Source organism: Eumetopias jubatus, unplaced genomic scaffold (assembly GCF_037043125.1).
Source record: "Eumetopias jubatus isolate StellerSeaLion01/CBP00866 unplaced genomic scaffold, mEumJub1_p1.0 scaffold_3, whole genome shotgun sequence".
Lineage (NCBI taxonomy): Eukaryota > Metazoa > Chordata > Mammalia > Carnivora > Otariidae > Eumetopias > Eumetopias jubatus.
In genome coordinates this window covers 73,666,310-73,681,919 of record NW_028274809.1, presented here as the reverse complement: position 1 = coordinate 73,681,919, position 15,610 = coordinate 73,666,310, and the positions used below count along the sequence as shown (strand labels likewise).

Sequence of the window (15,610 nt, the reverse complement as noted above, 5' to 3'; positions counted from 1 at the left end):
TCCCTCTGCCACTCCCCTTGCTTGTGCTCTCTCTCCCAGTCAAATAAATAAATAAAACCTTTAAAAAAAATGAGAGGTATTTTATTCTAGACCAGTGTTTCTCAGCTTTGGCTGTACATTATAGAGACCTGGGAAGCTTCACAAAAGCACAACACCAGACCAACTGCTGTCGCTGCCCCCACTCCCCATCAGTCAATCAGAATAGGGGGCTGGGGGGCCACTTCTTTAGAGTGATTCTAACATGAAGCCTGTGTGGGGACCACTGCTCTGCCAGTCTCCCAGTGCTACCCCAAGTCTGGTCCAACCCCCAAGACACTCTGCAGTGTTTGTTACCACTCTGTGGCAAGATAAGTACCGAAACTGAGAGTAAGCGTTTAGAAGCTTTTAGAGCAATATGACAAATTAAGTTTATGTCTAGTCAATCTAATAATAAAAATAGATGGAGTCATTTTAAAAAACCATTGACTTCTAAAGAAACATTTTGATTCCCACTCAAGGAAAACTGCTGAGTGATTAAAGATCCACCTCTGATATTGAGATCGCACTAGACCCCTTCTTTAAGCTGTTCCCTCTCAAAGCCGAAACATGAAGGTCAGTGATTGTTTGCTGGGCCAGGTCGTTCAGAGAACTGGGCACAACAGGGTTAATGAGCAGGCATGGGGTAGGTGGGGTTACAAACCAGGAACACATGCCCTCCAAGTTTTCTTTCCTTTTAATTGCCCAGAAAACACACACGCTCTCACCTAACACGGAAGGTGAGAGCTGAATGAAGTTTTCTGGGTAATGGCTTGAAATGTTTTCCTTATGAGAAGTGGTGTTGAGTTACAGCGTGCAGACGGAGCACTGGGAGGAGAGAAGTGGCAGCCCCAGCCCGGCCCCCACCTTTTCTTGGGCTTATAGGAAGGTGGACGTGGGCTCGGTGGGGGGAGACAAGTGATATGTTGAACTGTCCAGTGGCTGGAATCGACTGCTCCCGGAGTGACCTACGGGCAGTGTTTAGCATGGTTTAGCCAGGGGACAGCTGAGCAGGCACAGAGGCTCTGCTGTGAAATGCCACGCAGGCGGAGACTGACAAGCAGTCGGAGCTGAGCTTTCCCCCTTGGACCGCTCTTGCCGCTGGGTTCAGGGGAGGGGTGCTTTCTGGCAACCCTGCTGCTGCTACTTCAGCTCCCTCTTCCCACTCAAGGTAAGCAGGCTCCAGGGGAGGGTAGGCTGCAAGCGAAGCCTCTGCACCATGAACAAGATTCGAAAGTTTTTCCGAGGAAGCGGGCGAGTCCTGGCATTTATATTTGTAGCTTCTGTCATCTGGCTGCTCTTTGACATGGCAGCTCTCCGCCTGTCATTCAGTGAGGTCAACACTCGGGTCCTCAAGGAAGACATCGTTAGGAGGGAGCAGATAGGATTCCGAGTTCAGCCAGACCAAACTAAGATCCTTTACAGCAGCATAAAAGAAATGAAGCCCCCACTGAGGGGACATGGGAAGGGCATATGGGGCAAAGAGAGCTTTAGAAAAACTGAGAAGGGTATGCTCAAGGTTGAGGATGACTTGGACCAAACCCAGAGGGAAAGAAAAATGCAGAACACCCCGGGAAGGGGCAAGGTTGCCCCTTTGTGGCATCCTGAGTATCTACAGACCCTTCCGGTGACTTTGACCAAGCAAAACACAGAGAGGCAGGACCTCAGACCTGAAGCCTACTCTCGCCACATGGCAAAGCAAATGAGAACTCAGGGGGCTCAGAGAACCCCATTCATAGCTGCAAGAGAAACTCAGTTGGCCGAAATTTCTGCACATGCAGGGCCTGACCGTATAAACCAGGAGGCCCTGAAGAGTTCTAGTCTTGGCAGTGATGCATCAAAACAAGCAGCCGAAAGAAATCCAAATGTGACCCTCAGTCCTGATACTGACAGATCAAAGCAGCAATCACAGGCAGTAGCAAATGAGAGGACACACCCTGCCAGCCCACTGTTGCCAAAATCTAGGGAAGCCATAGCCTTAAATAAAACTGAGACTCAGAGCAAAGAACTAGATTCAAATAAACACGGAGCCAATAAGAGCCTTCCCTTTTCCAAGTTTATTGCCAATTCAAATCGCTCAAAGAAGCAATCTATTAACGAAGCACCGTTGGGAGGCTTGCCAAAGGATGATGGAGCCAAAGTGGCTGGTGGGAAGAAATTCAGTTTCTCTGAAAGCCACGTTGTGATTATAACTAAGGAGGAGAAGCTAAAGACAGACACCAAACAGGCCCCCAATCCTAAAAACAAAACTGTGCTCCCTATTGTATTGGGTGAAAGCCGAGGGAAACACATTTCCAGGAAGAGAAGTGAGGCATCTTTCCCCCCACGGAGAGCAACAGTCTCTCAATCCCATCAAGCCTTAGCTGAGGGGCTAGAGCCAGCAAGAATCAACTTGACTGCCAAGGCCCAACCTGCAGAACTCAACCAAAATCATAAAAAAGCCTTGTTACCTGAAGAACGTGGAATGCACCATGTGTTAAAAATTGACGTGACACTTTCTCCAAGGGATCCCAAAGCTCCAGGCCAATTTGGACGGCCCGTAGTTGTTCCCCGTGGAAAGGAGAAGGAGGCAGAAAGAAGATGGAAAGAAGGAAACTTCAATGTCTACCTCAGTGATTTGATCCCAGTGGACAGAGCCATTGAAGACACCAGACCTGCTGGGTAAGATGCATTTCTCTTCTCTTTCCTCCATCTGAAGTATTTTGGCCCTTCTGTCGAGATTTATTTCTAGATAATTTTACATGATTTTTGGTCACCTAGAGAATTAAAACAACATTAATCATGAGACATAGTCCAAATAGTCTACCATCCACATGGAGAAAAATTCTGATATAGCATATCCACTGTGTTCTCTCTCTCTACACTTAACTTCTCTGAGACTTTGGCTCTCACCCCTATCAGCTCATGTTCCATTCCTTTCCTCTACTGAAAACTTATTAAAACTATTAGGTGAACTTAATTCCTAATAAGGCATATTTGAATGGTAGATCTTAAAATGTAATTCCATTAAAACTGTGACAATGACATGAATTCCCAATTTCAGAACTTTACATTATTAGCAAGTTTGTCAGGGATATATTTGGGAAATGAGCACAAAGTGCCTTCTAGGCCTCCCTGGAATTATATCTTAACCAGTAGAATTCTGCCTAATCATGACTAATGATCACCATAAGAGCAACTGAAGAAATGACTTTACTCCCTAAAATTTAATGTCCGTTGTAGGTGGGATGGTAGACATTCAGGAGTTCAGTTATAGAGGGAAAATAATGTTGGGAAAAGTCGGCCAGTTAATAGCATGCAACACCTGCAGGATGCATAAGAGCCTATAAACAACCACTTATATGTTTAGAATTTCACCATTTACAAAGAGCCTACATACACACCACATGAACTTCATAAGAACCCCAGAAAGGAGCTGGCAGACATGATGGGTTCAGATTCATAGGTGAGGGCCCTCAGAAGTTGTATCACTTTCCCAAGGTAGCACAGCGCTAAAGCCACCCAGTGAGCCTTCGTGAACCAGTTCTTCAATGAATTAAAGTCTTATAACTACATCGCCAGGGAGTGGATCAAATCACAGGTATCTCATCTGATTCAAATGCAGTTTGGTTCCTGGTTCTTTTTGGCTCCCTCATAAGTGAGGGTACTTTGTAGCCATATGTTCATATCCATTAATTGATAATACAGGTCCACGTATGCCCTGATAGTCGACTCCTGAGCCAATGTTGGCCTAGAAGCTGGAATTAAGGAATGTCAAGATTCAGACTTAGCAGCTGTGGTAGGTAAGCCAGTGACCTTGTTTGACCTCAGTGGAAAACTGTTTGCGATCTAGGTGGCCAGTGTTCCTAGGAGGAAGGCAAATAGATGTGTCTGTCCTATTTGTAAGAAGAGCCTCTTCATGGTGATGTCAGCTAAGGGAAGCCGTCTGCAGCTCCCTCGGCCACTGGCAGACGGCTATCAGTCAAACACCGACGCCTGCTTAGACTACGCACCATGCCACTCGTGTCCCTTACCCTGGTAAAACACAGAACCCTGAGGAGAACACAAATAGGCCCAAAATAAAGATGATAAAACTGAGGCTGTGGTCATAGATCAGTAAATGTAAAGCAATTATTAAAATCCATGCTCAAAATTATGCTGTGCTCTTTATCTCTGGCCGATTACCCCCCAAAAGGATCCTAAAAATTATGTGGGACCAGCTATGATCCAAAATCACGTATCACGCATATATTTATGTATGCACACAGAAATGGAACACGAAATGCCCGAGAACGAAGCAGTAGGTCAAGTAGCTTCATTTTTGCATCCCTTCAGTGGCCTGGCAGACTGCTTTGGAGGCTGGGGAAGAGTCAGGCACTGCACCGAAGTTCGGGCTGCAGTTCCAAACCAGAGAAAGGGCAATTGCGTGAGGGCCAGCAGCAAGTAATAATGATGTTATCGGCCACGTGAGTTACTGAAGGCTCAACAGTGCCCAGCGCCTATTAGTTTCTGAAAATTGATGAAGGTGGCAGAAAAGTCACAGGCAGGCTCTGTCTTCTGAAGGAGGCGGTCCCAACTGAGGAGACACTGACACGTGTGCTTGAGAGGATGAGTCAGATAGCATGTGGCCAGGCCCCCGCCCTCTTATCACACAACCCACCTTGGCTAAACATAGGCGCTCTCGGCAAGCTGCCTCCCTGATGCTCTATGCCAACAGGATGGAGGTGACTCTGTAGCCACCAGGGATCCTATGTACAGGGCCCGCTGAAGTATTTACAGCCCGTGTGTGCCACTCTTCCTTGAAAGAGGGTAAATTATTTTTCTTCTCTTTTACCCGAACACTCTGACTATAAATATGTGCAAATTATGTATTCATATGGATAAAGGTTGGGAGAAAATACAAATGAAAAACATTTGATTCATCAGGTTGGCATGATCTGAAGTCTTCTTACTTTGAGTTTATTTTTAGCCTTGCTCACAAAGTATCTGAAATAGCTTACAAGAATGCACACAATAAGATTTTTGAATATACTAAATTTTAAAAGTCAGCGTAAGGGGAAAATTGTCATAGAATATAATAAGAAAACATGTGAGAGGGAGAGACAAGAGAGAGACAGAGAGAGCTATAAGAACACAGGAGGACAGGAGGGCTTGCCTTAAAATTAGCCACAGTAGCAGCCCACTGAAGCCCTTAAATTCTAAGAGTTCTGGGGTATATCTCCCTCACTGCTCTTTACATTTCCCAAAAATGCACCACTATGGGATGATTAACACAGTAACTGGCATATCATAACTGCCTATTGAATATACATTGAGCCAAAAAAAGGATGAAAACCATAGATTTGCTAGTACGTTCATTTAAATTCAATTCCCCTGAGTAAAGTAACTTACCAGTACCAGTTAAGTTAATATCTTCTTAAGGATGATTTAAATGATATGCCAGGATGAGGTTGGCCCTGAGAAGGAGAGGAGACGAGCAGGATGTCCAGGGCAATTTCACCTGCTCTAGTTCCAAAACCAAACTCTTTTCTCCAAAACTGCTCTTCCTTCTCTCCTGAGTCCCAGAGAACCATTTCTAAGCTGTTAAGATGTAGTCATGGCCTCTTCCAAAAGCACAACGACTCCTCTCTGTCATCAGCATTATTCTCGCTCTCCTTTGCAGTGCCACCCTAGTCTCTGTCCCTTGCAGGATAGCTGGAGCTTTCTGCATATGACCTTCTCTCTACTGTGGGCCCTTCGCATTAACAACGTATCTCATTACCTTTTCCCGCTTTTCATGTTCCGTACCATCCACTGATGTTCCTCTCAACTGGTGCCTTCCTACCGGCCCCACCATCCTCAACTGGTCTGACATTACTCAAAATCCAACTGCAGCTTGTCTCCTCCTAGACCATGATTTGACTGTGAGCTCTAAATTCCAACGACCTTTAATGTGCTCACAGTCACTGAAACCCTCCCTATCATGTGCTCTTCCTTCACTCGAGCCTTGACAATCTGTTTTGCCTCCTCAGTGAAAGTATAAGCTTCTCCAGGAAACTCTGTCTTTTCCTTCATTTTTTGCCCCCTTGGCCCTGAGCAATATGGTTTTAAAAGATATGTTTCTCAGAAATGCATTTTTGGAAAATTGATATTACTTTAAAACAATAAATGAGACGTAGCTATTCAAATATGGCATGCAGTAAGTCTTTTTGTAAATTAATTATGACTTCTTAATTTTTCACTTTGAATATATAGAGTATGTTAGTATCTGGTTTAAGGTAAATACATCCTGTTCTAACACTATGATCTATTCATTGATTCAGACTTGCTCTTTAGTTCATAGTTTTATTGTTTGGTTTTTCATTTTAATGTTTTGACTTTCAAGGGAAGAAAAATCTCCTTATTTTATTTATAACAATGTTTGATGTCCATAAGTAAAATGCAGTTTCATTTTTGCCTAGAATTTTTGCCTATAAAATATGCTTCAAATAAAAATTTTTGATAGTCATTTTAAAGTTCCATATTTAGGGGCACCTGGGTGGCTCAGTCGTTAAGCGTCTGCCTTCGGCTTAGGTCATGGTCCCAGGGTCCCGGGATGGAGCCCCACGTCGGGCTCCCTGTTCGGCGGGAGACCTGCTTCTCCCTCTCCCGCTCCCCCTGCTTGTGTTCCCTCTCTCGCTGTCTCTCTCTCTCTCTCTCTCTCTCTCTGTCAAATAAATAAATAAATAAATAAATAAATAAATAAATAAATAAAATCTTTAAAAAAATAAAAATAAAAAAACAAAGTTCCATATTTAATTTTCTTCTTTATAAAAAGCTAATCCTTACAGTTCTGGCTCTCAATTGTTGAAGTTTGTTTCAGTCAGCCATAATCAATACACACAGATTTTGCTAAAACACAGTCCTATCTGTGGAAAAGGCAGGGCCATTCTATGGGAAGAAGTCTGTCTTCTGGCCTGCCGCTATCTAGTTAAGATGACACTCCAAAAATGAACTTATTTGAAGAGTGCACTTCCGGAATCTGTTTTAGAGAAAAATGACTCAAAAAATTTTTTGCTGCCAGCATTTAGTTGGTTAAAGTACACTAAGAATTATAGCATGCTGTTCTACCACTACTGCATCATCACGAGGTACTCGGTTGCTTAATTTAATACTTTGCTTTTCCTACAGAACTCTGGCCAGCCCCTCTATAAAGCAGTTACAACCGATCTTTACTCTCTTTAGCCCAGAGCTGGGACTGTCAACCAATAATTTGATTCCTTCCTACACAGCTACAGAGACTTTTCTTCCGGCACATATGAAAAGCAAAGGATAGCACCATACATTTGCCACAAACCAGTCTACATTACTGAGGGGGAAGAAAAACCTTTCTGGAACCTTCAATTCCACCCCTTCCTCCCCTCTCAATCTTACTGAGGTCAAAAACCGTAACTAACAAATTACTAGAGGAGGAGGAGTCAGGAGAGAAAACGTAAACTGACCACATATCTGTCTGAAGTTCAGGCTCCTAAGAATTTATCGGGCTGGGAGAAAAGAGAAACTCGAAAGTTAAATGAAGTTCAAATTCTTTATTTTTACACAGGATGGATATTTTAATTGATGACATGAGACTGCTTTTGTGACTAACAGTGAAAAGGGAATATTATCTAAAACTGACTGCAGAAGTTCCCTGGGAAACTAAACAGGAGCAGGAAAGAAACATCTGCCAAGATGATTTAAAAGGGTTATTTCTGGCGCTTCTGAACTGTGCGTGCGTGCGTGTGTGTGTGTGTGTGTACATTAGTGCACATTTGTGTTTGTGTGTTAGAGGACAGCGTGCTCTTTCACTGAAAAGTCACGTCGGAGAGCAGGAAATAAAGAGCAAAATCGGTTTAAACGGTACAGGCTAGACCATAGCATACAAAGGTTAAACATAACTGAAAGATGGCACAGTGCCTTTCAATACTTTCATTGATCACACTCACCCCATCACATAAGAGTAATAAGGAGAAAGATGATCAGAGGACATAAAACACATTTCTGCTCCTAACTCAAAGAAAAGAAAACAGTGAAATTGTTTGATTAGTGTAAAACTGAGAAATGTTAAAGCAGATCAGTGACTTTTTCTCCTAAATACTGCCAAAGACCTAGAAATGTCTCTGAGAGAGAAGAGTCAATAAATGTAAGAATTCAAACCTATTTACACTTCTCTTTTGCTCATCTAATCCATGTGCCTAATTTAACCAGCCTAATTTTATCAAACTCTTGCTGCAGTATTGCCCTGGGTACTTTTGTCTCAGAAAATAACTACCTGTTGGGCTGTTCTGGGCAACCTATTCCCAGCAGAACCTCTCAAGAATGAAACATTGTTTGCTCAAGGGTCAGAAAATTGGGGAAAAATAACAGTGTTTAGAAGCTCTCTTTTGTTGTTTGCTTTCAAAATGAAAGGAGCTTTTTAGAGTCCCCTCTATGTTTAAAAAAAGTCTACATTATTCCAAACTAAATTATCTCCTAAATTGGCTCTGCTTCTAAAATGTTGTTATGTGGACATGTGTGAGAAGGAGCAGTATGGAGAGACAGTATTTACAAGGGCCTTCCCAACTTGCCTCCTCTCATCTGATCCTTAAAACCGTTCCTTAAGGCAGGGACAGTCACCGTCCCAGCTCTGCCTATGGAGAAACCGGACCCTGAAAAGACACCTGAGGTTTCAGATGGCAGCAGATAATTCGCTGGTAGCAGTCCACTTCCTTCCACACGTTATCTGCTCACCGCCTATCAAGAGTGGGGCTCCCTGTACCAAGCAGCTGGGACCGTTCATGCTTCACGCACACCATCCCGCTTGATCCTGACAATAGTCGTGCCAGACAGATAAAGTGTTACATCCCCTTAACAGATGAGGAAAAAAAAAAAAAAAACCACAGTGAAAGGTATTCTGGCCAAAGGTCCAACAGCTCACAAGTGACAGCATTGGGACCCAAACTTTAGCCTTCCAATTCCCTCTCGCTCAGTAATGATTCTACCACACTGGGCTGGCTCTCTCCCTGAACCAGCTCCTCAGAGTGACCATCACCCTCACCTCTCTTGGGCTTGCCCAGGCTCTCTGAATAAGGGGATTCTTGCTTGCTGGGCCTCACCAAAAAAGTGCTTATTTATGTTCTAGGCAATGGTGTCTTTGTGTGTGCACGTGTATGTGTTATAAGTATGTGTGTGCGCACTTTAATTCTAACCAATCCCCACAGCAATGCTACAAAAGACGTACTGTCACTCAGATGACTTACAGATGAGAAAATGGGGCCGAGGTTTGAGAGGAACAATGATCTATCTGCTGTCCCTGCAAGCCAACAGTCGAGTTGTGACTCAAAGGAAAGTTTCCTGACATAAAATCCTAGTCCTCTTTCCATAAGGATACAGCTCCTCCTTCCTTTTCCTTTGCTTACTTATAATCATATAACTTTGGCAGAAATTAAAACACTTCTCTTCCTCTTCCTTACACATGAGTCAGAGATGTGCGAAAGGAATTAGTGTTGCATGTCAGCTACCTCCTCAGAGAGAAAATTGATAGGAAATTATTTTCTATACAGCACTAAGCAAAGGAGAGTCTAAAATTGCCAACCACAGCTCAGTGGTGAGCAAATGGCCCTGGGCTCCCACTATGTGATCTACCATCTGAGCAAGGTCCCTGCCTCCAAGGCGACTACAGCAGAACATTTTGTGGAAGCACAGGGTACTCCCGGAGTAAGGAGGGGCGAGCCCGAAACTGGCTTGAGAGAGGACAGAGACCTGAAGGGGTAGGGAGGCAGAGAAGTGGGGAAAAAGGGTTAAAAAAAAAAATGACCCATTAAGAAACGGAAGGAAATCCGACATGCGGTGGGGGAGAGCGATGGAAATGAGACCATGGAAAGTAAGCAGAATCCAGATCCCCTTAGGACCTTGTTAAGGTTCTTCTAAGGACCAGTGGGAAAATGTGGAAAAAAAAAAACAAAAACAAACATTTAACTTACCTTTTCTCAGGGGCCTCGTGACCCAGAGGGAAGCACTTACAGGTGAACAAGGCTCAGGTTGCATAGACAACCAGAGAATGTTAGTCCTGGATGAAGCGTCAAAGTCAAGTCTAATCCGGTCCCGAAGTCAGAGAAGGGAAGTGACTTGCTCAAGGTCATAGCCACCCCCAAGGTGCCCTGACCGCCACTGAGAACTATTTCTGCCACATGACACCACCTCTGCTCTTTTCCCTTTCATCCCGATTTCACTCTGACAGCTGCTTGCTCAAAATAGATGATTGTTAAAGTGGGGAATGTTGATCCTGAGTCCAGTAGCTTGGATGGATATAGGGTGACCTCAGGAACCACAGCCTCAGCTGGCTGAGGCCTTGGGAGTAGTGGTGTGACTGAAATCTTCTCAATTAGCAGTCAGGCAATTCTGACTGAATGTCAGGGTTGTCTACCCTAGAAAGAACAAAACATAAAAGTAAACTTTTTATATAACTATCCCCTATTGTCAGGGAGAAGCCAAGAAGCCCCAATATATTGAACGTCTTATAGAAAAGAGTACAAATCTGGATGGAGCTCCTCCTCAGCATGCCCGATTCCCCTTCTGATCCTCTCGAAGATAGCAGAGCTTAGGGAGTGAAGGCCCCTGAAGGCTTACCTCCAGGCACTAGTTGAATTGCAAATCAAAGTTGAGAAATATTTTCCTCGACCTTCTGTTCAAACCTGAGAAGACTGAGACTTGACCCACATAGTACATTTTGACAGGTTTGGAATAAAATGAAAAATTCATAAAAATGAGAGAATGTTATCATTCCCCCAATCTTATGATTTGAAACCTTCTTTACTGGATAGACGACATTCAAATCAGGTTAGTGGCTGAGCATTCAGCACACACAAGCCAAAAAGGCAAAACACATCACTCCCTGAGTCTCTTGATAACTGATGAGCACTTGATAGATCTGAATTAAAGGTTTGCCTGAGAAAAGGTCAGTCTACCCAGTCAAAACGTGTGTGTTTGCATTGTGGACACTCACAGGTCCTCACATGGGTTTTTACTATGGGACTTACACAGTATTTTTTTATCCATTATCACGTCAAATCGTCACAGACATTTTGTGAGGAAGGTATTGTAATCTTCACCCTAAAAGTAAAGAAACTGAGGGTGTGCACAGTTACACAGTTTACTGGTGGTCACGCAGCCAATAAGTGTCAGAAAGGAATTAAAACTCTGTCCCTTGTCATCTTTCCCAAGTCTAGAGAAAGTTCAGAAAGCTGTGCCACCACAGTAGTATCAACTATTTGCTGGACAGTGGACCTCATGGCAGACTCCCTGTTTGTGTTTAGTACTTGGTTGTCCGCCATATGGAACTCCAGGCTTCCACCAAACAAAACAGATCGGGTTCATTTTCACATATAGCATGGACTCTGTGGACTCTAAACACCTGACTTGTGGAATGGATGAGCATATAGAATAAAAATATGATTTCTTAACCTCAAAAAAGATTACAAACGCAGAAATCGCTTACATTTAAATGAGACTTGACTTGAGCTGCAACTCCTCCCCTCAATATAGCAGAAAGCAGGGTTTTCGATAGATAAATTGGAAGAAAGGAAATTTGCTCTTAGTTGGTCAGTGGAGGATAATTTGAAATTGTTTTTACAACCTGTAGTAACCTAGATGACTGTCAGTACATAAGAAGGGTGCAAAAGTTAATGTGGAAAGGCTTTCTGGTCTGATGCGCTGTGCCTTTAAACAAAGCAAGCTTGCTAGTTTTTCTAGACACCTGGAAACTTGTTTAGCCTGCTGAGTTGTGCAGGAAACCAGGTACATATAAATATTAGAGTGGCCTGACATCTCAGCCACCCAAAGCAAGGGACACTCTGCAACTTCGTATTTCGAGCCTCTCACTTCCTTCTGTGCTCCCCTTCCCCCAACCTTTAATGCTGCCCCTTTTTCCAGGCACCAGTGTGACCTGTACAATATAATCTCCCACAGAGTCATCTTCAATGGGTTCTTAAAATGCATCTGAAGTACATGTCTGCCAATAATTGGCACGGGTACTACTTATTTCTTGGGATACTGGCATCTAGTGGAATCCTTCATGATCCCACCCATATGGATTTCTAATGTTAAAACTAAGACACCATGATGGGATGTGGAGAATGGAAGCTCAGATATTTGGCTAGTGGGAGGTGCCTCCCCCAAATCTCAAATCACTGAGAGCGCTTCCCATCTCCAATTTCAAACTGGTTAATGTTACAACACTTCTTGGAAGTTCCTTCTGAAAGAGACCAAAAATCTACTGATTTATTATTATATAAGAAGATTCATCTGCGTTAGCCTACATGGTTAACTTCCCAATGTATTCCTGTTTGTAACTAGATTTTCTAATGTCAACCAAATTTTAACAATAAAGCAATTCTTAGGACTTCATGGCAAGACTTGTTGGTTCAGATGGCTCAGGCGGAATTTGTGCAGCTGACCCTTCCTTTTTAGAATTGGTTTGTTTTAAGTGTAAAATGTGCATTTTCCATCCACTTACATTATAAAATTAGAGATGAGGAAGTCATAGGAAGTCGCTGATGTCTTCCTCAGGCTATTAAACTCCTCTTAGTTTTACTTCTTCTCTTCCAACATACAGCCCACGATGGAACCTTTACCCATTTTATACCAGTATCCTCAAAATCCTCTATCATTTTTCTTTCTACTTTGTTTGCTCTGATGACCCCTAGACTTGGACTAATTTACCAGTCTGCCTTTATCTCTTACACCCAGGCTGACAGACCCTGGTGGAGTAAATCACGCCGGTATTTTGACTAAAATTTTGAGATCTCCAGAAATCCTTTTATGTGTAGTTGGCCAGTACTCCCTCCCATTATCCATAGTGTCTATTCCAAATATTCTCCATTCTTCTCAAACCCCTACCCTATCACATTAACAAACAACCTTTCCTCCAACATGAGCTACAAATTCTTTCAACTTCTCTGTGCATAAACTCATCTATATACATTACCACCTTTTTTCTTCCTATCTCAAAGAAAAATGTCTCTCCTTCCCCCATTAATCTTTTGATTTAAGCTCCATTCCATTTCCATTTTTTTCATCCTCCCGTTTAATACATATTTATCAAATATTAATTATGTGCAACTATGCTAGAAGCTTGTGGCATTGTAGTAAGCAGGAAATTCTGGATGCAGAAGACAAGAAATAAAATCAATAAATTAATGCCATGGCTGCCAGAGCTGTGAAAGAATATGTTTCTGTTGTTTTAAGCCATAAAGTTGGTTACAGCAGCCAGAGGAAACGAATATAATTTTGGTTTCAAAGAGTAGGTTGCTGCTGTAACAAATATCTAAAAATGTGGAAGGATTATTCAAGTAATAGCCAAAGAATTGAATAATAGATCAAAGCTGGGAGAATTTTGAGAAGCATGACAGGCAAAGCCTACATTGCCTTGAAGAAATTGTTGGTAGAAACACACATGTTAAAGATGTTACAGGTGGAGGTGCCTGGGTGGCTCAGTCGTTAAGCGTCTGCCTTCGGCTCAGGTCATGATCCCAGGGTCCTGGGATCGAGCCCCGCATGGGGCTCCCTGCTCAGCGGGAAGCCTGCTTCTCCCTCTCCCTCTCCCCCTGCTTGTGTTCCCTCTCTCGCTGTGTCTGTCTCTTGTCAAATAAATAAATAAAATCTTTAAAAAAAAAAAAAGATGTTACAGGTGAAGGCTTAGAAGGAAGTGAGAAGTACAGAAAAGAAAGCTTCTGTCCTCTTTAAGAATACACATACTGTCTTGAACAGAATTTGGTAAAAATATGAGCATTCTAAGTGCATCTTGTGAGGGTCCAGAAGGAAATGCAGAACACATTACTGGGAACTGGAGGGAAAATGATCCTCCCAAGATAGTGGCAGAAACCTTGGCTAAATTGTGTCAGATAGCTGTGTGGAAGCAGAAATTGCAAGCCATGAACTTGGTTAGTTAGCTGAAGAGAATTCCAAGCCAAGTGTTGAAGGGTGGCCTGGTATTTCTTTTCTGTTCAGAGTAAAATGTGAGAAGAAAGAGATAAATTGAGGAAGAAACTGATAAACAGATTTTTTTTTCCAGTAATTTGTTACAGCAGCTATAGGAAACTAATACAGCCTTTAGTGAAGTCAGGGATATCTTGTGTTATTTAGAAATGCCAATTCATGGATCTCTAGGGTAGAATCAGATTACTCTAGGCTGCTGCTAGTTAATGTTAACCTTGGGTGCCTAATCACTAGATCAGGATACCTGATGAAAATGTGTCATTTTGATTTTACATCACTTGAAGATTCAGGACATGCTCCTATCAGCCCTCAATTTATTTATTTGTTTGTTTATTTATTTATTTATTAAGTTTATCCACCAATGGTAAGTAAAATTAAATCCACTTTGTCTTAGAGCTCAAGTTCCCAAACTGGCTTATCAACAACGTGTGGGTTGCCTTTTTGTTTGTAGATTTTTACTTACGTTAGTTTGTTTTTTAAGACACAGATTCTCAGGGCCTATTCAGAACTGCCGAATTGATTTTCTGGGGTCGGTGATTGGATATGTATGTTTTCATAATGTTTTGTAGGTTAGTATCATAACCATCCACTTTAGGGAACCATTGAAATTACAGACCAAAGCTGGATTTGCCTACCTTAAGAAATTCTTAAGTATCTGCTGTTTGTCAGTTATATAGTAGGTGAGTTCTATAAAGTATTTGCATTTAGTCTTACAATAAGGTGATTCTTCATCTCTGCTTGGAGGTTCTTAATCTCTGGCAAATCGAGGTTCAAAAGAGTTACACAACTTTAATCTAAGCCAGTAATCAGGGGATCAGGTATTTGCCCACATATGTATCTGATTCAAAACCCATGCTCTTAGTACAGAATAATCAGCATAGTGCAGTGGACTGACAACTATTTGTTCACATTTCCATACATATCCTTTCTAGGTGAATCATGTTGGGTAAGTCATCTAACTTCTCCAGCTTCAGTTTGCTCTATTTAGAGACGAGGGTAAAAATATGGATCCCAAGCAGTTGTTACAATTATCTACATAATAGTACTTTATTAAGTACTATTGATAAATGGTGAATGCATCAAAATATGGTTTTACCATGGTTTTTGCTCTTATCTATTTCTTTTTTAACAGACTAAGAAAAGTATAGCTATATTGTCTGGCAGAAGTTCCTGCTCCCACAAAATGTTACATCTGCTGCCAGCTTCTTTTATTCTTGAGAACTTAAGGCTTCCTGAATGGCTATTTCTGGAGTCAGACTGGACCAGCGCTTGAGTCCCAACTCTGCCATTTACTAACAGTATAATCATGAACTAGCCTCACCGTGATTTCAATTATTCCTCCATAAAAAAAGGGGAAGAGATGTTGTTGGTTTAAATTGAAATAATACAGCCTGCCTATAATATTTATTTATGATCATTGTAATTTAATTATGACATTACTAATAGTAGCTGAGTTAGAAGGGTGACAAATACTTTTTGTGAGGTTCCAGTGGGTACCCTCCTATGAAGAGTAACAGGCAGGGGATGGAAGAATGCCAGCAGCAAGGCAGTACACATTGCAGGGTGTGGGGAAAAAACCCAAGACCAATTACAACCCACCTGAATACCAACTCCCACTGTAGCTTTATCCTCCTCCCTGTGGTAG

At 42.3% G+C, this 15,610-nt stretch overlaps 1 protein-coding gene across 1 annotated transcript in view; it reads left to right on the top strand.

Annotated features, from left to right (window-relative positions):
• The first annotated feature begins 1,234 nt into the window (after positions 1–1,234).
• GALNT5 (polypeptide N-acetylgalactosaminyltransferase 5) overlaps positions 1,235–15,610 on the top strand; it is a 42,697-nt gene continuing 28,321 nt past the window's right edge. The window contains exon 1 of the mRNA XM_028113031.1: positions 1,235–2,676. Within this exon, the coding sequence (XP_027968832.1) occupies positions 1,235–2,676 (1,442 nt within the window). The remainder of the gene's footprint in view (positions 2,677–15,610) is intronic.